Genomic DNA, 26039 nt, shown 5'->3' on the forward strand with positions numbered 1-26039 from the left:
AAACTATATACTTTGTTGTTATAGATCTTGTTGTACCAAGTGTGGCAATTTTATACTGAAGTTCATTCATATCCTGTTTTATCTTGTGTTTATTATTTTATCCCTTAAAGTTGGTGTTAGGACTGGTTCACATTTGCGTTCAGTATTCCGTTTAGGATGTCCACAGTGCACTGTCAGTTTTGATGGTATTCTCCCCAGCTGCAGAGATATTGGTACTGTTAGCTTTGGTACCGATATCATTGCACTGTCAGAAGGGCCAACCTTACAGATCTGTATCACCTCTGAAAGGTGAGGAACAAGCCCTGATGGTACACCTATACAGACTTATACTGTCAGGGGGAGTGTAGCATAAAGATGCACTATTATAAAGCTGAGATTCTCTACTTTAAAGCAGCACTAGAGCCAGGAATCTAGGCATTCCCGAGTCCAACATATCAGCATCTGAAGTGATCGCCCCTCCGGCTTCTCAGTATAACTTTTTTCCTCAGATAACACGCTGCTATATCCCTTCTTAGCTAATTTGTATACAGATATCTGAGATGATTTTTAATGTAACCGAGGGAGAGCTAAGGCTGAGTTCAGACGGGTTTTTTTTGTTCAGGATTTTGACGTGGAATCTATGTCAAAATCCTGGTCAAAAAAACGCCTCCCATTGAAATCAATGGGAGCCGATCCCTTCCTTTTTCCACAAGCGGTTTGTTCCCGCTCGCGGAAAAAAAAAAAAAAGCGACATGCCCTTTCTTCAGGTGAATTCCTCGGTTCATTCAGACGCGTATCTCCGCTTCGCTACACCTCCCTTCCGACTAGGACCATTCATTTGGACCTAATCCGGAGCTCAATGTCGCGACTGGATGCCGTTGCACTGCACCGACATCCAGTCGCAGCTAGGTGTTTTTTGGACCTCCGCATCAAATTCTAGTCCAAAAAGCCCAGTGTGAACTCAGCCTAAAAAGGATATTTCATACCCTATAATTTTAGACCTCTTCGCTATACTCGGCTCAAGGCCCTCTATGTCGCCTTTCTCCTGAAACACCGTATTTTTGGAGCTTGCCAATAGGATTATGTTAAAGCAGTTCTACAGAAAGTCTCTTTGGACAACCTGTCCTGCACTACATAACACAGACAACCCATAATGCTTCATTGCTGTTGTGGTGCAGATGTAGGGAAATTGACCCAGAAATAAAAGCAACACTATAACCCAAGGTTTGGCCAAAATAGAAGGCCAGAGGTCATATATTTAAAAAGAGGCTCTGGGTAACTCCTTTCCTTATCATGCAACCATTGCTATAGTCATTGCTGTTTGCTGCTTGTACATTTCTATATTCTCAGCAGTAAAGTATGTCTGCAAAACTGCTGGCGGACATCGAGCTCCGTAAAGTAGTGGATGCTTTTCTCAGTGAACCGTAAGTGTCCATCCTTGACCATCTCGAATTTTCTGAGATAATTTTACAGACTGCTTTGTCTTTGTAAAAGTACAGCATAAAGGATAATGGTAGCTTTCAATACAGCAAGGGCTAGCTTTTAGAGGATGTAGTGGATTACTTTGTCATTGCTTCAAGGGGAGAACTCTAAAGACTTGTCATTGTACAGCTTTCCTCTCTACGTGGTCTCGGTTTCGGCATGCTCCATGTCACCCATAGGGCCATGCTCGTAGGAACAGAAGCATTTTATTTGAGTGTGTGCCTGTGGAACATATCTATCACATATATTGGAGTGATATCATTTTCAGCCCTTGCAGCCAGTATTATTTTAATCTCCTGCTCCCGGTGTGGCCTGCAATGCATTATGGAACGCTATGTTACCAGCATCTTTAGCAGCCAAAGGGCTAATTGAAGGTCTCTCTATCTCTTTCTAAACACACATCTGTCAAGATAACAGGGAAAGCAAAACACTTTTTGTTCTCTTCTGAATGACTGTGTAAAGTGCCACCTATTGTGTCCTTGAGATCCGGGTTGTTTCTCTTGTGCAGAGATATATTCAAACAAAAGAGCTGACTTTAGATAATTGTTCCTTTGGATTAAGTGGCATAGGTTTGAGAGCAGATTTTTTTTTTCGGTGTTTACTCTTGAAATTGTGAATATTTTTGATATGCCAGGCATATATAGTGGTTTACTCGATTGTAGCAATATTAGCATGGCTACTGGGTCGTATGCTAAAACTACAGAATCTAGCTCCTGAATAACTAGTGAAGAGTGACAACTCATAACTATTCTCAAGTCTGAAACTGGCCATACACATTACAATAAAGTAAACCGCCATTCCGATCAGCAGTGTTGGTTCACTATGTAATCTGTTAGATTTCAGTGTGTCCTCTGTTGACTGATCTGGTGTTAATAAAGATATCTGGGTCCAACTTCTATTTCAGTTTGTTTGTCTGACTTAAAAGGGAACCTGTCAGGGCGATTTTGGGCACTAAAGCACCCACAGTTCCTTATGGATCGGGGGGTTATTGTACCAATAAATAAGCTTGAAACGTATGAAGAGACAAGTCCGATAAGTCTCATCAGATTCATCTGCTATGCTCTGGGGCCTGCGCTTTTTCAGTGAAGCCAGAGATGTACTCCACAGCTTCATAGCGCATGTGCTCTAGGTTCGCCACTTGTGCACTCAAACCAAGGTGTACGCCTCTGACTTAATTGAAGAACTGCGCTGGGCAGTAGGACAGTATAAAGATATTTTTATTTTTTATGTGCAGATCACATAATAGCCAGGCCATTTGTTACACTAAACCCCTGGTCCATAAGGACTTGGTGGTGGTATACTGTCCCAAAGAGCCCTCACATGTTCTCTTTAAGCCACTGAATGAGTTTTGATCTATCCTACTGCGGAGTGTCATTGTATAATTTTATATTACTGTTGCATTTTTCCTAAAAGTCAGGAATTCACTTATCATATTCTCTTGAATTATAAATAAATATATATAATATTTAAGGCCGTGGCCCCACGGGATGTAAACGCCGTGATTTTCCCCCAGCGGAGACGCTGCGGGAAAAATCGTGGCGTTTTACAGTGCAAGCAAAGGGGATGGGATTCATGCGAATCCCATGCCCACTTTGCGTAAAAAAATGCAGTGTGGACATGCTGAGATTTGTAAAGCCATTGCGGCTTTGCAAATCGCAGCATGTCAATTATATCTACGGAAACGCCAGCAGCTTTCCCATAGATACAATTGTAACACAAAGTCCGCAGAGGAAAACTCTGCAAACTTTCTGTTGAAAGTGCTGCGGAAAGAACTGCAGTGCGTTCATGCCGCGGTTCTTTAGCGCTGCGATTACGGCCGGTGGGGCTTTAGCCTTAAGGAGTAGTGATGCTCTGATTTATGGAACCCCCTAATCCTGAGATTGAAGTGGATGCAGCACCAATTTAGAGCTGTGCTCTCTAAGTTATCCTTACACAGCAATGATTTTGTCATCCCAGCTATGCAGGAGCCTTGATTGGGGCATGTTGCATTTCTCTGTATAGCAGGTGGCATTTTTCAGCTAAATAACAACCACTCAACAATGAAATAGTCCTTTTTGGATTCCTATCACAGTCTTTATAGGAAGGGAATTCCCCTTTAACTGTTTTTTTTTTTTTTTTTTTTTTACTTTCCAAAGACTTACTAATAGGGAATGTAGATTGTGAGGCCTATATGGGACAGTAACTGACAATGTCTGTAAAGCGCTGAAGAGTATGATGGCACTATATAAATGAAATAATAATATGTAAAAACCAGAATCTGCCATTAAAAGGGATAATATAGATGATGATGCTGGGTATTCCATAGTTAATCTTCTCCCATAGTCACATACCTTATACACTGCTTCTTAAGTTAATAGTGAAACAATTAAAGTATCTCTGTTAATATCATTGTAGGAGTCGACTTGGGAGCTTTGTTGGTTTGGTAATGGAATTAATTTAGTAGGATTGCTTCCCTTAATTCCGTAGCTACAATGTACAGCAGGCTCCAGTGGTGTAAAAGAGGTCAAATATGTGTTTAGAAGCTTAGCTGCATGCTTTGCTTAGCAAAACAAATCCCACGCTATCAGCATGTCTCACTTCCTTAGGCACATTCTAATGAACAGGACATGTACATTTGTAGCTGTCTCCTTTGTTGGGCTTACTGCCTTTAGTAAGTAAGCTGCTTTAGTCTGCGGAGGGGAGTAAATGATTGCTCCTTTTTTATACTCTGATCGCTGGCTAGAATAATCATTGTGAACTGTCACTCATGGCTAGTGAACCATTTCCAGTGGAGAAAAATCGTACAAATTCTCTGGCCACTTACGTCAGTAAAGGCCAGCTCCTTGAACTTGTGTCTATTCTGATGTCGTAGCACTTGCCACAAGTTTAAAAGGATTGTTTTAGATAAGAAGGGAAACTGTTTTATTCCTCCAGAAACAGCGCCGCTCTATGGTTTGTGTCCGGTATTGCAGCTACTGCACGTTTTAAATCTAAGAAGGATATTTGTATTGTTCTGTGCCTGTCATCTTTTCCTTTACTTTGACATAAACCCTTTATTGGTAAATATACATTTTCTTGTGTTATTTCTTACATTTCTGTTTTTGACATTTCTCAACTCTTGCTTTTCGTCATGTTTTACCATTGCTTTAGCTGGTTTATTACTGGAATCCATATGTTATATTTGTGCTGTCTTATGTTTGTAAGGAATAATAAGAATACTAGAAACCCATGTAATTCTGAAGGAGGCTAGCTTGGTAGTTTCATTTATGATGAAATTTAACAGTATTTCATTTTACCCTTTTCCATAAAATTTTATGACTGTAATTGAGATAAATTCCTCCTCAGTAAGGCTTTATATGAACAGTAGTTCTTCACGTTTCCAATGCTGATGTGTAATGCCAGGATTGGGGCTGGGGAGCTAATGCTCAGGACAGTTTTGGGTGTAGTCAGAATCAGAAAAAAGCTACTGATTCTGAGTCCTAAATAAAATAATTGTATTATACAGTTCTTGATGTTGTATAACTAGATGTATAGCTTGCTGCGTATTTACTATCATAGGAATTGAACCACTACCTTCTTTCATGAATTAGAGGAGCTTTAGTGCTTATCTCTGACCAGTGGTCTATTGACTTCACAGCCTGGTTATGATATAGCAAATTGATCCTATGGATATTTTTTACCTTTGATCCTTAAAGTATATATAAATGGACATTTGGTTTAAGGCTAAGTTCACACCAGTATCTCCATTCCCCATTCCGCTTGAAAAATGCAGACAGAAAAGTCCTGCAGGCACCGCTTTTCTCTATGCATTTTCACACTTTTTGGGTGAACCCGATAGACCTAATTATAGTCTATGGGAACGGAAACCCGAATGCAGATGTGAACCTAGCATTTAGTAGGTTTATTTTATTTTATTTATTTTTATTGTTTCAATAGTATGCTTAGTTCCCTTATCACTATTTAGCCTTAGAGATGAGCGAGTAGTGAAATATTCAAAAATTCAATTCGAGTAGACCTCAATATTCAACTATTTGTTCGAATATCAAATCCCTTTATAGTCTATGGGAAAAACATGCTCGTTTCAGGGAAACCAAAATTCGACCAATTGGAGTCACCAAGTCCACAATGACACCTCAGGAAAAGATGCCAACACCTCTGGAATGCAACTGGGACAGCAGGGGAAGCAAGCCTGGGGGCATCTAACATGCCCAAGTCCCAGTATGATTATTATTGCTGCTGTTGCCGCTACTGATTTAGCCAGCTAATGACTGTATACGTTTTTTTTTCCAATGTCTACATTGTCCTACTTCCTGTCCCACCTTCCCTGCACAGATATTGGTGTAAAAAAAGCACCAGGGAAGGTGGGAGGGGAATCGAATATTTACTGCATTTACTGCGTGGTATTCGACCAAGTACCAGTATTTCGAATACCGTAGTATTTGATCGAATACCTACTCTATCGAATACTACTCACTCATCTCTATTTAGCCTCTTATACAACTGACTTCAACTTAATGTATTCTAATTTCCATTGGGATCTTCTGCTTCCTTGCTGTCCACAGAGAAAATGGTATGAAAAGAATCCATTCATAGTAACAATATTAAATGATCCAATAGTTTGACAGCAGTGTCAATAAATACTTGTATTCCTCATAAAATACTGAGACATCTCTGCTTTCTATCATTCCTCTGTTATTCCTGCTGTAAATACATAAGTAAAATAATGATTAAGCATTACCATTTCCCTTGTCAATGTATTTTTATTTACTTGAGAATATTCATACTGAATATAAGCAGAGACCTGACGTGTCCTATCTAACAAACTAAACAAGTGTAAAAGTTTTGGATTTTATTATTGCTAATTGTTTTTGGACCACACATATGATGATGATTGTTCAGTCGTATCATTATTAAAATGGTTATGTCTATGAATCACTTTAGCATTTGTATACAAACACAGCAATGAAAGATTGCAGTGGGATTTGTCCTGGACTGTTATTTATTAGACCTTTGGGAATGTGATTAGCTCATAAAGTAAAGCCCTAGAGCCCGGAAAATCAGAAGGCAGGGAAATTTACAATACTTCTCATTTAGCAAATGAAATGCTAGCCAGCCTGTGCCCATGTCATTACATAAATAAAAAATGTCAACACAAATTCTTATCAAAAGATTACAGCATATGGTATGTGATTACCCGTATTGTCAAACACAATAAAGTGGGCTTTGATGTGACGGAGTAATGTAATATTTTCAAAGTTGTGTTTACGGAGCGGCTAGAAACCTGACAGCAATGTTTATATGTGGCCTGAGCATCAGTTAGTATCTCTAGATAGCTCTGCCACATCTCTTTTATTCCTGGAGGATATAGACTATCTCTTGCTTGGTCAGTGGTCAAGCATACTTACTATTATTCTGGATTTAATATCTTTACCGTTGTAAAACCCAATTCAAATTTATTAACAATACACACCATGACCCTTTTCATTTTATAAAGGAGTCTATTGAGCCCCTATAGAACTATAAGCACTGATAGACCGCTGGGGTTCACGTGAGTAAAATGCCTACCAATTGGTTCTTGCATTACTGTGATATTAAGTGTTTTCCTGAAATGCTAATGATAATGAACTGTATGGTATAAGAAGGGCATCCCCTTGGCTCTCGTCCCACCAAAGAGCTATGCTTCTGAGAGCCCAGTCCCCACCATCCCTCCCTGCTATGATTGGCATGTACATTTCAATGTATTCAATTTACTGTTACAAAGTTTTCATTTGGCATCATAAAAAATATGCTCCTTCACTAGATATTGCTGTTACATATTTTTGTAGTGCTGCCTAGTGTTCTTTTGATTCCCTTTTAGAATGTCCACCTAATGTGCCCCAGTTGGTGGTGACATGCTGTTGGTCCTCTTGTACATGGGTGGCAGAAGGATCCTGCTGATCACAGGCTATTCACTAAAGAAATTCTTTCTGCCCTTCAAAAAAGGCCAACTATACCATAATATGATTGTGATCCAAAAATTATTTGCTGCACTACAGTCATGGCCAAAAGTTTTGAGAATGACACAAATATTATATTTTCACATGATCTGCTGCCCTCTGGTTTTTATGTGTGTTTTTGTCAGATGTTTTTATCACATACAGAAATATAATTGCAATCATATTATGAGTAACAAAAGCTTATATTGACAGTAAGAATGAGTTAATGCAGCAAGTCAATATTTGCAGTGTTGACCCTTCTTCTTCAGGACCTCTGCAATTCTCCCTGGCATGCTCTCAATCAACTTCTGGACCAAATCCTGACTGATAGCAGTCCATTCTTGCACAATCAATGCTTGCATTTTGTCAGAATTTGTAGGTTTTTGTTTGTCCACCTGTCTCTTGATGATTGACCACAAGTTCTCAATGGGATTAAGATATGGGGAGTTTCCAGGCCATGGACACAAAATCTCTATGTTTTGTTCCCTGGGCCATTTAGTTATCACCTTTGCTTTATGGCAAGGTGCACCATCATGCTGGAAAAGGCATTGTTGATCGCAAAACTGCTCTTGGATGGGTGGGAGAAGTTGATCTTGGAGGACATTCTGGTACCATTCTTTATTCATGGCTGTGTTTTTAGACAAGACTGTGAGAGAGCCGATTCCCTTGGCTGAGAAGCAACCCCACACATGAATGGTTTCAGGATGCTTTACAGTTGGCATGAGACAAGACTGGTGGTAGCGCTCACCTCGTCTTCTTCGAATAAGCTGTTTTCCAGATGTCCCAAACAATCGAAAAGGGGATTCATCAGAGAAAATGACTTTACCCCAGTCCTCAGCAGTCGACTCCCTGTACCTTTTGCAGAATATCAGTCTGTCCCTGATATTTTTTCTGGAGAGAAGTGGCTTCTTTGCTGCCCTCCTTGAGACCAGGCCTTGCTCCAAGAGTCTCCGCCTCACAGTGCGTGCAGATGTACTCACACCTGCCTGCTGCCATTCCTGAGCAAGCTCTGCACTGCTGGTAGCCTGATTCCGCAGCTGAAACACTTTTAAGAGACGGTCCTCGCGCTTGCTGGTCTTTCTTGGGCGCCCTGGAGCCTTTTTGCCAACTATGGAACCTCTCTCCTTGAAGTTCTTGATGACATGATAGATTGTTGACTGAGGTGCAATCTTTTTAACTGCGATACTCTTCCCTGTTAGGCCATTTTTGTGCAGTGCAATGATGACTGCACATGTTTCTTTAGAGATAACCATGGTTAACAGATGAGAAACAATGATGCCAAGCACCAGCCTCCTTTTAAAGTGTCCAGTGGTGTCACTCTTACTTAATCATGACAGATTGATCTCCACCACGGTCCTCATCAACACCCACACCTGTGTTAATGGAGCAATCACTGAAACGATGTTAGCTGGTCCTTTTAAGGCAGGGCTGCAATGATGTTGAATTGTGTTTTGGGGGATAAAGTTCATTTTCGAGGCAAATATTGACTTTACAAGTAATTGCTGTTAAGCTGATCACTCTTTATAACATTCTGGAGTATATGCAAATTGCCATTAGAACAACTGAAGCAGTAGACTTTGTAAAAATTAATATTTGTATCATTCTCAAAACGTTTGGCCATGACTGTAGTAGTGTCATAGGGTACAGTGTATTGTGTTCTCTTTACTGTAAAAATGAACATATGGTTTGAAATATGCTTGTGATAATGGCTTATGGAGAGGGATCCTTATATCTAGACCCATGGTGCAAACTTAAGGCACGTGTGCCAGAGGTGGCACTCAGAGCCCTCTCTGTGGGCACCATCTGTGGAACAAATTACACTGTGTGGGGGCAACTTTGCAGCAGATTGTACTGTGTGGTGATCACTGTGGAGCAAAATGCACTGTGTGTGGGCCACTGTGAAGCAGACTATACTGTGTATGGACCACTGTGGTGCAGATTTTACTGTGTGGGGGCCCCTCATTATTTATATCACACAGTATCTGTTTTATAGTAGACATGTGATATTACTACAGATTGTAATAACATGGCACGGTCACTATAAAACAGATCCTGTGTGATGTAAATAGTGAACTTTAAGGCTGAAACTCCACGTTGCGGAAACACAGCTTTTTTTTTGTTGCAGATTTTGTTGCGCTTTTTTGAGCCAAACCCTAGAATGAATACAAAAGAAATTGGATATATTTAGGATGTTCTTATACTTCTACCTTCTGATCAATCCACTCCTGGCTTTGGCTCAAAAAAACTGCAACAAAAAAAAGCTGCTTTTCCGCAACGTCGGGCCTTAGCCTAATTGTTCAAAACTATGCCAAATGCAAACTATACCTTTCAGTACAAAGTTGTTTGTATAATTGAAGCTCTGTAAAGCCCCATTCATATGACCATATTTTGCTAGTCCGCAATTGTGGATCCGCACAGTATTAAAGTTAAATTGGCGTGTTGGCACTTTGAGATGAATTAATGTGTTTTGGGTTGTAGTTTGGGCACTCGGGCTCTAAAAGGTTCGCCATCACTGATCTAGACAATGAGTAGCCTTTGCTCCCAGCAGCTTGTAGTGTGTATTAAGAACAGTTCCAGCTTCTTCCCTATAGAATACACATACAGGATAGATGAAGCTTTTTCACAATTCTAATATTTACCCTCTTTTCCAGCTTCACTATTCGTCTTGTAGATGAACCTGTAAAATAAAAGGTGATGGCTAACAAAATCTTCTGCCTATTGCCTTTTGACTATATAGTACAGTTATTGCAAGAGATTAAATAAGACTGCAGTCTTGGGGAAGGCTGAATAATGGCAGGGCAGCCTTTATGTTTAGACTGACCTTTGTTTTATCAGGATATATTACTGTTCTCCAGTATATGTCATCCTACTAAGGCTGGTCGTAGGCATTAAATTGTTGCCTAATCTGGTCAATTACTGCCTGTTTGGGCGCCATCAGACTGCACCAGACAACTTAACAAATGGTATTGGGGGAAGGATTATTGATCGGTTGTGCTAGATTCTTTCAGTCGAACAGTCAGTCACATGAGCTTTCCAGACTTCTCCTTCATTCAGCATGAACCTAAACATGCTGCTTAATGCTTCAACCCATTAGATACGAATTGAAAATAAGCTGTCATGTGACAGCACATATAGAATAACAGTACATATAGAATAACACTGGTTTGGCCCATTATATGACTTGTATTTTAGCAGTTTTTCCTTCTGCGGGCTCTCTGCCTCTATTTTTCAATTGTTCCTGAGCTAGTGGGTGATCTGCTATGATGTCTCCCATTTGCAACCCTCTCTCTCACTCGAAAACAGCATACAGGACTTCATAGACAAGTACTGAAAAGTATTGATGGAAATAAAATGTTTCAGGAGAGATTTAAAAAAAGCTTACTGTATTCGGTTATTGGCCTGTATTTGTTCCTATGTCTTTACTTGTCTGTCACTTTTCCAATTCTTCCCCTCCTCTGATTTCTGTGGGCAGATGTAATTTCATGCATTAGGGAGCTGTAATCCCTCTTGAGAGACCAAGGCAGATTCATCAGAGATTTTATAGAGAATATCAGTTTATGGCTTGGAATGCAGGAAGGAAATGAACTGATAAGTGGAGAAAGAAGCATTTTTTTCTCATAAGATGTTATGATAGGAATTTATATTCTCCTGCACAACTGAGTTATGTAAAGTTTGTTGAAAGATTAGTGACTAGTTCAGACATTAGGAATCACTTTAATATAAAATTCTTTGTAGCCAGCTTTTTTTTTTTATTTCAGGGCTACACAAAGAATATTTGTATTAGGTGAAAGGGTTGTCCAGGATTACAATGACATGATTGGTAATAAGATGCAATGCCTATTGACAAATGTTTTTTGTTTTGGTTTTTTTAAAATTTAGAATGTGAGCCCCATATAGGGATCACAATGAACATTTTATTTCCCTATCAGTATGTGTTTGTAGAATGGGAGGAAATCCACACAGAAACGGGGAGAACATACAAACTGTTTACAGATGTTGTTTCTGGATTCGAGCCCAGGACTCCAGCGCTAACCACTGGAGTGCTCATCACATGACCATGGACCGTAAGTCACATGACCATGGTCAGAGTTTTATCCACTACAAGTAACAGAATGAATGACAGCAAGCAGAGATCTAGAAAACTGTGAGGAATTGATACAGAAAGTATATTGGAAAATTGTATATCTTATTATTGTACATTTGTTTGCCAATATTGGTCTGAAAGTGGACAACCCCTTTAAGGCCTAAAATGAACTGATTGAGCAAATATGTACATAATACTGTTTTTTGTCAGGTTTTTTTTTCAGTATATACTTACAAAAACATGTTAACAATAGAAAATGTTATACCCTGCAGCAGAAAGGATTTGAGAAAATTTGATGAAAATTATTTTGTATTTGGTTTAAACCAGGTTTGTTGCATTCAGACCAACTTCTTTGTTACTATTCACATACACAAAAAAAAATGGTAAAACTATATAATGTCATATTTTCAAGCAACCTGAGGTTTGAGAAGAAGACTGAGAAAGGTGCTGTCTTATAATATGTTCACGTCTGCTGTCTTGCTGCCTGAAAATGAATGCATACAGCGGGACTCGGTTTATGCTACAAGCTGAAACTGGTTGGAATGATTTGGTCAGTCAGATCCTCATCATTGAGCAGTCACTTTTACTTTGTCTGTGCTTTATTGGAACAGAATAGTATAAAATAGAAAACTCAGACAATTCGAAATGTGAAAAAAGAGCAGAAGCTTCTAGATTCGAAAAATCCTAGCCTGTTTCCATCTCGGATGCTTTTATAATACTCTTTGGATTTTTTTGTTTTTGCTTTATTTGTTGATGAATAATATAAAATCAATAGCACATTACAAAATATTAGAATAAAAAGACCTAATGCCATAGAATATAAAAATTTGTATAGAAATGTATATGATATTTAGATATGCGAAGATCATGGGGTGCGGCTACTTTTTGTCTATTGGTGTTGGGTTGCTCCCACACTTGTTGAAAGGATTTCTGTGAAATTTGACTTATTTTATGTTCTGATCCAGGTAAATCACATTTTTAGCATTAATCGGCAATAGTGAAGTAGTAGTGATTTACTTATGTCATTAATACAAAGGCTTGGTATGGGCACATGGATAGACATGCTTGTAGGCACTGTTCACCTTCAGCCTATTAGAAAATTATATTTCGGTACTGAAATAAAAACTATCTACGTGAGCCCATTATGTGTAGCGCAGATGTGCTAGTACTATAAGCTTGATGCCATCCTTGCTCAATAGGAATGGCTGCACTACAAACAAGCACACAAAGCTTTAATAGAGGGGGGCGAGAGTGAGAAGAGCCTTCATACTCTGCAAAGATTGTTTATTCTCTTTGTGTAGACTTCCCAAGGGCCGAAACACAATCTTAAAATATGTGCTTTACAGCAACTGCCAAAAACTGTTTGTATTATAAAGAGTTGGAAAATGTCAGGGCTTCATGTTGTTTTGATGTTTTTTTCAACTTACAAAATGTTTTATCACACTTGCTATAAAACTGTTCTAGTTGAAAGTAGTGCCCCACTTCACAAAAATACCTCCTCCCTTGAGTAACCTTGGGAAACCTCACAACACAAGTGAGGTACAGTATTGATACCAAAGTAAGAGTTACTGGTTTCATGTCTTATTGTCTTTAGATGTGGGCCAAGATGTCTCTGCTTATAGGATGTTTTCTCTCATCTAAGGGTAAGTTCACACAGGGTTTTTTGGTCCAGAACCTGAGGTGGAGACCACCTCAGGATCCGGACCAAAAAACAGGTCCATATATTGTCCACATTTCGTGTACTGTATGTGGTCCAGAGACTTGTGATCCTTACAATATAGTGATCTGAGATGGTAGGAGCCCGTGATTCCTTGCAGTTCCTTTGTCCTGTAATATACATAGTATCTATTAGAGGAGGCAGGCATCCCTACCATCATAGATCACTCTGTTTTAAGGAGTCCCAGCTTCCAGATCACATACAGTCCAGATAATGGGACAATATATGGTCTAGATTTTCAGAACCATATTTGCTCATGTGCATGGGCCTGAAGCTGCTCATATAGTATAAATGCGATAGAAACCAGTCACGTTTGAGCTATTTGGCTATGTTCAGCGGAAAGTACAAGTGTTTGGCATTATAGGCCGGTCTTTGCCCATCATTTGTCACTTTGTACAAGCCCCAGGGATTCATTGGAGTAATTGTTAATATGAATGATCACAAGGACGATTATGGATGATCAAAATCTGACGTAAACTGGATGAACACCGTCATAGAGAGGTTGTATATTGGTGTGTTGTTTGCCGAATAGAGGAACTTACAGAGCGTTTTCAGGTTATTTTCTATATTTTTGGGAAATGCTCTTTAATAAGAATGTTTGTTTGCCTGCGGAAGGTCAGCAGTATGTGAAGGTAATATTTTCTGCTGTGCTAATGGCTGCTAGTCTCAGGTGCTGCTTGGCTTTTTAAGCAACTTCCCCTCTGATTTTAGGGGAATGTGTGAAGAAACTAGGGCCACAATGATTCACAGCAATCTATTTATCCGCGGCAGCAATTCCCAACAGCTCCAGAAAGGCTTAGCAGCACAAGAAGAGATATGACCAGGCAAGTTAAGAAAATAAATTAAGCCACTGTCAACTTTCCTTGTTTCTTCTTTCATTATTAATGGACAGAATGGGGCTCATTTATCACGAGGAAGAAAAATTAATTGACACAGGCTTTAATATCATTATGCTTGGCTTGTCTGGTCACATTTCTTCATTTTGTGAAAGGCATTTTATTACAGTTTACGGGCGCCAGCTGCCGCAACATTCCTGTATGCAGAAGACAGGTGCATAAATAACACACCTCTGGATTAGGGAGGTGAGGTTGTCTTGCTGCGGGCAAGGAAACCCTCCTCTGTCATTTGCTTTTGGACATTTGTGTCTAATGCCATCTTATTATTAACAATTTATTAGCTTTAATAGTGTGTATGTAGCAGCACATTGCAGAGAATGTACACATGTAATACTTACCTGTCCTAGAAGTATTACATTCTAAGGCTAGGTTCACTTTACGTTTTTAGTATATACTTCATGCGTCCATTCAAAAAAATAAAAGAAACACAACGAACGGCAAAAAAACAGATGTACATAGCTGTTGTGAAAAGGGCATCCATTTATATAGACTTCAGTATATAAAAAAAACTAATTTATATATCTCTCTGTTCGTGCTCAGTGTTTGACATGCTGCCATGCATAGATTTCACAACCACTAGTGTTGGTGTCAATCACATATATACATCTCTGCAATTAACCGCCTAAGTGCTGTCACTTTTCCACGTAGAAAATATGGCACCGTGATGTTGTGCTTAGGTCCCCCATTCGGTACCTATTAAAAGTTATTCTTCAGCTCCCAATACCCTAGGATTTTGGGTCAGTCTATCACACACAATAGTGTATCTGAGTGACAAGCGCACACATATAGCAGGACTGGCACTTCTTGTCCCTTGTAAGGGACCTGTTATCTCTCTGCTTCTGTATCTGCTGCATGTTGCTTCCATCTTGAAACTTTCATTTACCAGTTAGTATCTTACAAAGGATCACATAAAGGAAGCTGAATATAACATTGTACTGCATTTAAAATACAGAATTGAATAGCAGCCCCTCTCTGGTCCTGACACCCAGCATAGACTGTCACTGTGTAGCTTTTGAGTGGCATTTCTTATCTATAATGACAAAAGCTAGATACTCTTAACTATGCCCAGAGGCATGTTAAGAAAGGAAAGGTGAAAAAAGCTGTATTATCATGACTTCCGATATAGAACCACACATGTCAGTGACTGCTCGAGTCCAGATTTTCTCCCAAATTACTGTCTTGAGAATCCTTGGCCAAAGCAAGTAGTAGCTATCACCAACTTATTTGCGCTCATTTTGACTATTCATTCTAGATATGCTTCAAATTATGCCATGCAGAACCATATGAAAAAAGTATAGCTTGTCCATTTTTATATAGAATTTTCCATGTACATACTGTGACAGATTATGTTAGTTTTAGCGTGTAAATGAGCTTAAAAGCCCCCTTAATAGGGAATACATCATCTATTTTTTTCACTAATTAAAAACATAATATTAGGCTTAGTGTTCCGTTTAGGACATTTTATAAATATACATAGTGACATAAAGGATTCGAAAAAATATTGGAATACATTTTTGCAAATGTTTAGTATAAAATCTTGATTTAACCGAAAAGTGACTTTCTAGTGACACATTTGCTTTAAACTGAGAGTAAGTGCTGCAGCAGTCTAACCAATAGCAGAAGATTAGCGCTGCTATGTCTGTAAATATATTTCTGCACACATTTGCCTTGTATATGTGATTCTAGCACAACGTTTTGTGACATTACTTTCATGCCGCAAACATCGAAAGATGTCTATTTAAATTTGGGTGCTTGGTTTTTCCAGCAGCCGTTGGCTCTCTCACCGTGCTTCAGGCTGCCTTCGGAGAGCGCACGCTTTTTTGTTCCCCCTCGTGTTTTATTTGTTTAAGTATTGAGCAGTTGTTAGGAAAATGACAGTGTGTTGATTTTTAAGAGGGAATCGATATGCAGAGCTGGAGCTGCCTGCCAAAAACCTTTCCATGTGGCTTTGTCTGGCAGATTCAGGGCCTGGATGAGTAAATACACTGCATAGCTGATGGGTAGGCAGCAGGCATCAAACAGCCTTTAACTGGGCCAAATCTGTCTTCCTTTCTAGATTCAGCTGCCGAGAGGGAGACGAGTGCTCAGGTCACAAGTCTCAAACTTTAATAGCGTCATAAGGGCCTCAGGATGTCCTGATGAGGTATTAGAGGAAGTCATTCAGGAAGAAAGGGACAAATAACCATCTCCGGATGCTGATTGACCCTTAAGGTTGACCGCGTTAGAGTGTTCAAAGACAAGTGCAGACCTGCCCTGAACCAAGAAGTTCTTATTACACACTGGCTGCTTCCCTTTGAGAGTAAAGATATAAGTCCTCTTGTCTCCTGACCCGTATAAATAACAGGCACTGTTAACACTTCCAGTGCTCCTAGGCACTTGCTAACCACTAAGTAGTGTTATGTGTGCTTGGTGATCCCATTAACTTTTCCTCATTAGTTTTTAAAAAAAAGTCATTTTTTTTCTTCTTTTTTTTGCCTCCATGACTGTGGGGGTTTGAGAAGGGTGTTTTCCTGGTGGTTTGTGCTTTGTAATTTATAACCCTTTATGTGTTTGATGTGCGCTGCTGTGAATTTGATAGCACAGAGGCAATTATTCTTAATACACTACAGACTTAACTCTGTTCTCTCATGGAGGGAATTGGTTACTAGGATAGTTAGGAGATACAGTATACATTACATACAGTGGAATACTTATTTAATAGATTTTCCAAAGATAACCTGAATTCAGATTTCCTGTAAGAGCAGTTCCCACCCTAGACCCAATATGTCCATACATTGCATACACTTGATCAGCAGGGGTTCGAGTGTCAGACCCTTGCTGATCTTTCATTGATTAACTATACGAAGGATTGGTCATCAATCCTAAAAGGCCAGAAAAAGCTTTTAGGCTCAGGCCCTACATTGCAGAACAGCAACTTTTTTTGTTGCATTTTTTTAACCAAAGGAGTGGATTGAGTAGAAGGTAGAAGTATAAGAACTTCCTATATATTTCCCATTTGTTTTGTAGCGACAAAAGCGGCCGCCAATACTGTTAGCAATTAGTTCTGACGGCCACACCGACTCTTTAAGGAAAAAAGAAGACAGATGTTGCACTCAGAGTTGAATAAACTTCTCCTTCCTGCCCCACCAAATTAATTTCGTAATATACTTTCTGTATCAATTCCTCAAAGTTTTGTAGATTTCTGTTTGCTTTCATTTGTTTTGCTTACTTCCAGTGAATAAAAATCTATCCATAGTCACGTGATAGACTATCTATAGTCACATGATATACAGTCCATAGTCACGTGATGGACACACAGGTGCACATCATTACAGGGTAGAGGTGTGATCACATGGTCATGGATTGTCCATCACATAACCATGGACTGAATTTTATGCACTGCAAGTAAATAGAATGAATTTCAGCAATTTATTTGATAGAACTGAAGAATCGATTTAAATGGGTTGTCCAGAGGGTTGTAATTTGATATGGGATACATTAATGATGGGTCAGGGGATGGGAAGTATTGTTCCACCCTCTTGGTCACTTCTCAGCCCCGATCACACAGGTAATTAATTACCTGTAAGTTTGGAAAGGAAAGAGGGAATAGAGCGACTGGGAAGAGCTGAGCGCTGTTTAAGGTCACATGACACCCTACCCAAAACACCCATGGCAACCCTTTTAAGGAACAATATTGTATTTATTTAATTTATCTGTTTGGCTTATTGTTTCAGCCTCCAGGTGTCACTGTTTCTGTTATCTTCATATGAAAAACAGTGAATTGTCTGAGCAAGTGAGGGTTAAAAATAAACCACAACATCAATGACACTTGTTAATGATGAAAATAAATGTGATAAAATGAATTATTTATAATTGAGCTGGGAAATATATTATTGTTTGCACTTTAGAGTTGTATGTTGGCAGGTTCTGTACTGTGGTGCTTTGCAGTGTTGCATACTGTACTACATTTCTACTTATTTCATAGTGATTAATAAGGGAGCAATAAGCAGGTGCACTACTGGAATGGATTTATCTTAGTATATAGGCCATTTTCCAGACTGCATGCACATCCTAGGAAGCAGCTGGCTGGGATTGGGAACAACTTTGTTAGGTGTTCACCATCACTCTCTAAGACATGACCTCCAGGCTCTGGTTGTACTGTTTGGGTAAACACCTATTCACATATGATTGATGCTGCACAGTAGTGACTCTTATGTCTTTGCACTAAAAGTGCTTGCACACCATGGAAAGGGAAATTATGAGTAAGAATATCAAAATGTTCTATACAAACAAATAAGGGCATATAGGGATTGTATACTCATAGCTGTAAGGGCTCGTTCACACAGGGCAAGAGGGGGCTGATTTTGGCGCTGAATCCTCCTCAAAATCCGCCCCCTCACAATAGAGGTCTAAGCAGACCACTAACATTCTTTTTTCCGCTAGTGGTTTCTTCCCGCTAGCAGAAAAAAGAAGCGAACTGCCCTTTCTTCAGGTGGATTCCGGGGCTGATTTAGCCCCAGCGGCTGCCTCACGACAGCACCCTCCAGTCTAGGCCCATTTGTTTGGGCCTACTCCGGAGCGGGAAGCCGCGACTGTTGTAAGCCGCAGCAGGCGCATTTTGGTCCTATTCTGACTCTGCTTCCTGCGTCAAAATCAGGACCAAAATACGCGGTCCCGTGCCCCGTGTGAACAGGGCCTTAGTCTACAATACACTTCATTAACCTTTTATGTCCTTTGCAATAGATACATGTCATCAGAACAGTCTTTGTTCAGGGGCTGTCTCTTGTTTCTTAGATCACATGGTAAATTCCACCAATAATCTTATGTTTATGGTGCCATCCAGATAAGTCTTTGGTTCAATTTGGAAAGGGGGGGGGGGGATATTAGATTTTAACAAAGGTATCTGGCAGTCTCTAATTCCCCTCTTTCTATATTCTATAGTAATAAACATGTATGCTTGGTTGATCAAATCAAATCAAAAAAGCTTTATTGGCATGTCCGAATAGATATTTGGCATTGCCAAAGCTAGTAAAGTGGTGGTGGGGGGGAGTTGGACTCTGGTGGGTGACTGGTGGGTATGGGGGGGTGGGGTGGGTGGTTTGGGTTATAACAGTCCGTGGAGTCTCATCTTCCTCTTCGTTGGTGACCGTTATATGGGGAGGTGGGGCGGGGCGGTTGGTTTGGGGTATAACAGTCCGTGGAGTCTCATCTTCCTCTTCGTTGGTGACCGCTATATGGGGAGATGGGGGTGGGGTGGGGCGGGTGTATTGGGATAAATATTACAGTCCGTGGAGTCTCATCTTCCTCTTATTTGGTGACAGCTGGACACGTATTGGGCAGCGATCACCACAGTGGCCTCTTCTTCTCCCAGTAGGATGTAGAGTTTCCTCTTCTCGTCTGCAGATATGAAGTCTGGGATGTGGGCAGAGAGTCTTTGGTAGTAGACGGCCCTCACGGCTGAGTATTTGGTGCAGTGTAGCAGGAAGTGGGTCTCGTCTTCTAGGGCCCCCTGGTCACAGTGCTGGCACAGTCTGTTCTCCGGTGGCTTGTACGTCTGCCTGTATCGCCCCGTCTCTATCTCTAGGTTGTGGGCGCTCAGTCTGTACCGGCTCAGGGTCTGTCTGTGTTTGGGGTGGCGTATTCTCTCCAGGTAGGTGGCCATGGTGTAGTCCCTTTGTAGGGATTGGTACACGGTGAGTTTCTTGGAGATCTAAACAGTTAGGTCTTCTGTTTCAGAGATGTAGGCCGCAAGCTTCTATACTAGGACATTTTATAAAGAACAATGTTCCGCTACTTCGTTCTAGCTCTGCTTCATACAGTTAATGCCTGGTATTATATTTAGGCGTTCGTTATAATAACATGATTACAATGAGTTAAGCCATTGAAGTGCAGCCCTGTATGTTCACATTACTGTCTTCATTTACTTGCTGGTAAACAAAGATAATGTCACCAAGAAATATTTGATCTCATACATTTGGAGCATGCTTTGTGTTTTTTCTTGCTTTTATTGCTAACTCGCTGGGAGTCCCTTTATGTTACATTACTTTGAGTGTGGTGGTTTCACCTGAATGAATGTACATCAAAAGATGCTGGATTTTCTTTTTTTAGTTTTTATTCAGTAAACATCATAATTTTCTTTTTTTGCAGGTTTTGGTTTTGTAACCTTTGAAAATGAAGACGTCGTGGAGAAAGTCTGTGAGATTCATTTTCATGAAATAAACAACAAAATGGTATGTTCTCATTCCAAATAACCCCTAATAATTGTATTACTAGCTTCTAGAGATGCATGAACAGTGAAATATTCGCGATTCGATATTCGTCTCGAGTAGAGCCTCAATATTCGACTACTCGATCGAATATCGAATCCCATTATAGTCTATGGGAAAAAATGCTCGTTTCAGGGGAAACCACTATTCGACTAAAGGAGAGTCACCAAGTCCACGAATAGCAGGAGGAGAGTATTTAGAAGGAGCGCTGTGCAGTTAAAGCACACAGACCCCATTATAGTCTATGGGGACAGTGCACTTTAACTGCACAGCACTTACAGTTGCGCTGATAAAAAAGTAAGCTCCCTCGTAACCGCAAGCAGCCAGCTCTCCCGACTAGCAAGGACAAGCCTGCTGCAGAACCAGCATTGATTTGCCACAGGCTCGTCCTTGCTAGTCAGGAGAGCTGGCAGCTTGCAGTTACGAGGGAGCTTACTTTTTCTCATAGGAATACATTGACCAGCATTGATTGGCCAGTGTACAGCATTTCGCCAATCAACTCTGGTTCTGCCGGAGGCTCGTCTGTGAGGAGGCGGAGTTTAAAATCAGACCACAATGGAGACTGCTGTGGTCCGATCTTAGACTCCGCCTCCTCACAGACGAGCCTCCAGCACAACCAGCGTTGATTGTCCGAATGCTGTACACTGGCCAATCAACGCTGGTCTATTCATTCCTATGAGAAAAAGTAAGCTCGCTCGTAACAGCAAGTTGCCAGCTCTCATGACTAGCAAGGATGACCCTGCTGCAGAACCAGCGTTGATTTGCTGAATGCTATACACTGTATAGAATTCGGCCAGTCAACGCTGGCTCTGAGTTGAATATTTACTGCGAATAGCTAGTAGTATTCGATCGAGCACGAATATTTCGAATACCGTAGTATTCGATCGAATACCTACTCGCTCATCTCTACTAGCTTCTAATTGTGTATATTCAGAAAGTATGTTCATGTAAAATGGTTCCCCATGTAGGCGCCCAAATGTGATTTCTGACATGTCTGTGTTGTTACACATTTTTATCAGATGGTTCTTTGAAAATTCTTTACTCCACATCATATGTGCATGATATTTGGTTATACTGTACAGCAATATGGTGTATTCTAACCTTTCCATGATATGCTCCTATACAAGGTTCCAACTGTATTGGAGGGAAAATGTAACTGTGGGACCGATTGCAGACTTAGAGTATACAGTCTATAAAGGAGACAGATTTATCCAAGTACCTTATGGTGGATAATGGATATGGTGTACCTTTAGACTGTCTAGTTTATGCCATCTATTAATTGACTTCCATTGTGCAAAAATTTTGGAGTAGTTTTTGTGTATGTTGTCATGCTCCTTCCTGCTAAGTCACATCCGCTTTAGCTTCCCATTCCTCCCCCAGTGTTCTGTTACTGCCGCAGGAAGCGGACATTTTGTCTCATACTCTCCTTCATCTTCCTCAACCATGTAAATGAAACTCCACTCTCCTAGATATTCCATAACTGACAATGCAGTATATGGATAGAATTTCATTCTGATTTATTCACCTAAAAACTGAGCGATACTAGAGGTAGTTTAATTTTTCATCATGGATGGGCCTCTTTTGTGTGTATTCCCAGACTGCCCTTCAGATTCTTAAGTTTTTACTACCTTTACAATTGTATTATTTCCCATTACTTATTTAGCTTAAGTATATCACACAGCACTGTACAGTTATTGGAATGACTTACAATAACGCTCACAAACTGAATGTCCATATTTGAAATCACAATTTATACGTCAGCACCTAAAGGTAAAGTCATTACAGTGTATATAACACTAACAACCAAGGGGAGCTTGACTATAGGAAAAAACATGCATTGGATATGAGATGACCCGTGACACTTGATGTCATTGAAATAAATCCACCTACAGCTCTCCAGGCGATTTGTGTCACCCTCTGTTTGGTGACTGCTGTCTATTGCTCATGGTTTCCACAGCCCAATGGTGTCATCTCTTTTAGTGGCCCTTCCTGTAGCACTTGCAGACTTTCTTATTATACAGTATCTGTCCATCGTCCACATTGGCAATGATTGGTACCTTCTATTAGACATGGCTGCCGGTGTGCTTTGTCTAGAAATAATATAGTAAATAGTAAATGTGCAGTGGCTTCATCTGCTTTCTTACAAGGAGCAGTATACTTTTACATTTTTTTTCATTGTTTTTGCTCTAAGCTCTGTAATCTGAGACGTACAGTAATATAAGAAGTAAATTAAGAGAATTTTATATACATCCATTTTTGTATATTTTAGCTTATTTCCTCTTTACTCTTTGTCAAGCACCATTCCCAGCTTCTTCAAACAGTGTAGTTATGTATGCATTGTATATTGGCCTTGTATGTGTTCACAGAGTATAAATTCAATAATGGAGCTTTTAGAGTGGATAAGATCAAAGCAATCTTCTTAGCATATGCTGGAGGCCTGACTCAATATTTGACTTGCTAATTCTTTCCTAGGGCACGGAAATAATATTGTTCATTTTGTTCTTACCGTTACATACAACAGGGATAAAAAAAAAAAAAAAAATACCTAACATTAACTCTGTTTAAATCCTTTTTGTCCCTAAAATACTGTACTGGATCACCAACTGTTTCACTAATAGTACTATTAGCAAAAGAGTTTCTGAAGGGGCACCTTTACTTGTGAAGTCACTTAGGGCACCAAAACCAATTATCTAAGCAGGCTGTTTTATGTCTTATTTAGAGCTGAAGAATTCTGCAGTGGAGAGATACAAAGTTAACAGATTTGCTTATTTGGAAGCCTTGGCTCATTTACTACTGATAACAATGCTGATGTAAATCATGTAAAAATATGTAGGTGATGCCGTATGGTGGCAAGAAAGAGACGTTTACTTTTTTGGCTCTTCATTTTCCCTTTTTATGCAAGGCCCTTTTCTCTTAGGATTATAAAGGTTGCAAGGGCATCTCACCATTAATATAACAAAGGGTTAGCTCGGTAGATGACTTAAAGATCTATATGATCAAATAATATGTTTAGTGAAGATATTTACAAGGTAACAAAAAAGGCAAAAAAAATATATTGGGTTAAATGTGATAAAATCTACAGTTATATACTCAGTTGCGCCAGATTGTGCTACGCTGTCATGATCATATACAATCCATGGCTTGAACACACTTACTGCAGGCAAGTATATTAAATGATTAAGTAAATTTTAATATATCAGATGGACAAATATTAGAAGTCATTGACAAATGCTGGAATGAAGGCTGTTTAGTATAAATGCCAGTTGTTGAATAAAATATAAACAGATGGTATATGAAATGAATTTCTTATTAAAAGCATGGCGGCGGCTTATTCTGACAAAATTGGTGGGCTTGGCTGACCTAGCCCAATGTCCCCGGCCACTTATAGTCTGTATAAAGTTAGTAACTAATTGTACTGTACAGTAGTTATTTAGATGGTTGGAAAAGCAATTGACTATTATTATACATCAGTCACTTTTTGGTCCTGTGGACTTTATGTATTATGTCTATTTTTTTTAATCTCATATTTGCTATTCATCACTAATGGAAACTTCCTTTGAAAATGAACCCACGCCAGCTGCTTATATGTACAGCAAAATATAATATTTCATCTGGGCTTTGCTTTATTTTGGTCTAGCAATCTTCACATTGCCGGTCATTTTATTCCTCTTTTATGTTTAGCCCGTTTTTTGAATTGTTTTTCCCGTCTGACATTTTAAAGCTTTTATCTTTTAGCTGGTTAAATTCAAAGTGATGCCTCACAGACACCTGTGGAATATAATAACTTGTTCTCCTGGTGGAGTTAGTATGGTCTTTATGTTACTGGCGGCCAACCAAGCGAGAGATTGAAGTTGCAATGAGAGATAAAAGCTTTTAAAACTGATGTAGGTGTCGGTACATTAAAGAGGGACTGTTAAACCACAGCAGCAATAAGTGCCCATATTAAACTACTGAAGGTGAAAGAAAGTCCAGTAAGAGACTGGTGTTAACACTCCGTGGACAACTGACAGCGTTCTTTAAAAATGCTCTTGGTGGACATTGTATTAGCAAGTCACATTTAAGAATAAACTGTGTATCTGGGAACCTGTGTAAGTATGTCCTTAGCAGCACATACATTATAATATATATATATATATATATATATATATATATATATACAGTCCTATGAAAAAGTTTGGGCACCCCTATTAATCTTAATCATTTTTAGTTCTAAATATTTTGGTGTTTATAACAGCCATTTCAGTTTGATATATCTAATAACTGATGGACACAGTAATATTTCAGGATTGAAATGAGGTTTATTGTACTAACAGAAAATGCGCTATATGCATTAAACCAAAATTTGACCGGTGCAAAAGTATGGGCACCTCAACAGAAAAGTGACATTAATATTTAGTACATCCTCCTTTTGCAAAGATAACAGCCTCTAGTCGCTTCCTGTAGCTTTTAATCAGTTCCTGGATTCTGGATAAAGGTATTTTGGACAAACAATTCAAGTTCAGTTAAGTTAGATGGTCGCCGAGCATGGACAGCCCGCTTCAAATCATCCCACAGATGTTCAATGATATTCAGGTCTGGGGACTGGGATGGCCATTCCAGAACATTGTAATTGTTCCTCTGCATGAATGCCTGAGGATTTGGAGCAGTGTTTTGGATCATTGTCTTGCTGAAATATCCATCCCCGGCGTAACTTCAACTTCGTCACTGATTCTTGAACATTATTCTCAAGAATCTGCTGATACTGAGTGGAATCCATGCGACTCTCAACTTTAACAAGATTCCCGATGCCGGCATTGGCCACACAGCCCCAAAGCATGATGGAACCTCCACCAAATTTTACAGTGGGTAGCATGTGTTTTTCTTGGAATGCTGTTTCTTTTTGGACGCCATGCATAACGCCTTTTTTTATAACCAAACAACTCAATTTTTGTTTCCAAAATGAAGCTGCCTTGTCCAAATGTGCTTTTTCATACCTCAGGCAACTCTATTTGTGGCGTACGTGCAGAAACGGCTTCTTTCTCATCACTCTCCCATACAGCTTCTATTTGTGCAAAGTGCGCTGTATAGTTGACCGATGCACAGTGACACCATCTGCAGCAAGATGATGCTGCAGCTCTTTGGAGGTGGTCTGTGGATTGTCCTTGACTGTTCTCACCATTCTTCTTCTCTGCCTTTCTGATATTTTTCTTGGCCTGCCACTTCTGGGCTTAACAAGAACTGTCCCTGTGGTCTTCCATTTCCTTACTATGTTCCTCACAGTGGAAACTGACAGGTTAAATCTCTGAGACAACTTTTTGTATCCTTCCCCTGAACAACTATGTTGAACAATCTTTGTTTTCAGATCATTTGAGAGTTGTTTTGAGTAGCCCATGATGCCACTCTTCAGAGGAGATTCAAATAGGAGAACAACTTGCAATTGGCCACCTTAAATACCTTTTCTTATGATTGGATACATCTGGCTATGAAGTTCAAAGCTCACTGAGGTTACAAAACCAATTTTGTGCTTCAGTAAGTCAGTAAAAAGTAGTTAGGGGAATTCAAATCAATAAAATGATAAGGGTGCCCATACTTTTGCACCGGTCAAATTTTGGTTTAATGCATATTGCACATTTTCTGTTAGTACAATAAACCTCATTTCAATCCTGAAATATTACTGTGTCCATCAGTTATTAGATATATCAA

At 39.6% G+C, this 26039-nt stretch overlaps 1 protein-coding gene across 7 annotated transcripts in view; it reads left to right on the forward strand.

Moving 5' to 3' along the window:
* Positions 1 to 26039, forward strand: part of MSI2 (musashi RNA binding protein 2) — a 538668-nt gene that overhangs the window by 355232 nt on the left and 157397 nt on the right. For all 7 annotated transcript variants that reach the window (XM_075264907.1, XM_075264910.1, XM_075264909.1 and 4 more), the window contains exon 8: positions 20239 to 20321. In XM_075264907.1, the coding sequence (XP_075121008.1) occupies positions 20239 to 20321 (83 nt within the window). The remainder of the gene's footprint in view (positions 1 to 20238; positions 20322 to 26039) is intronic.

Source organism: Leptodactylus fuscus, chromosome 2 (genome assembly GCF_031893055.1).
Source record: "Leptodactylus fuscus isolate aLepFus1 chromosome 2, aLepFus1.hap2, whole genome shotgun sequence".
In the NCBI taxonomy this organism is placed as follows: domain Eukaryota; kingdom Metazoa; phylum Chordata; class Amphibia; order Anura; family Leptodactylidae; genus Leptodactylus; species Leptodactylus fuscus.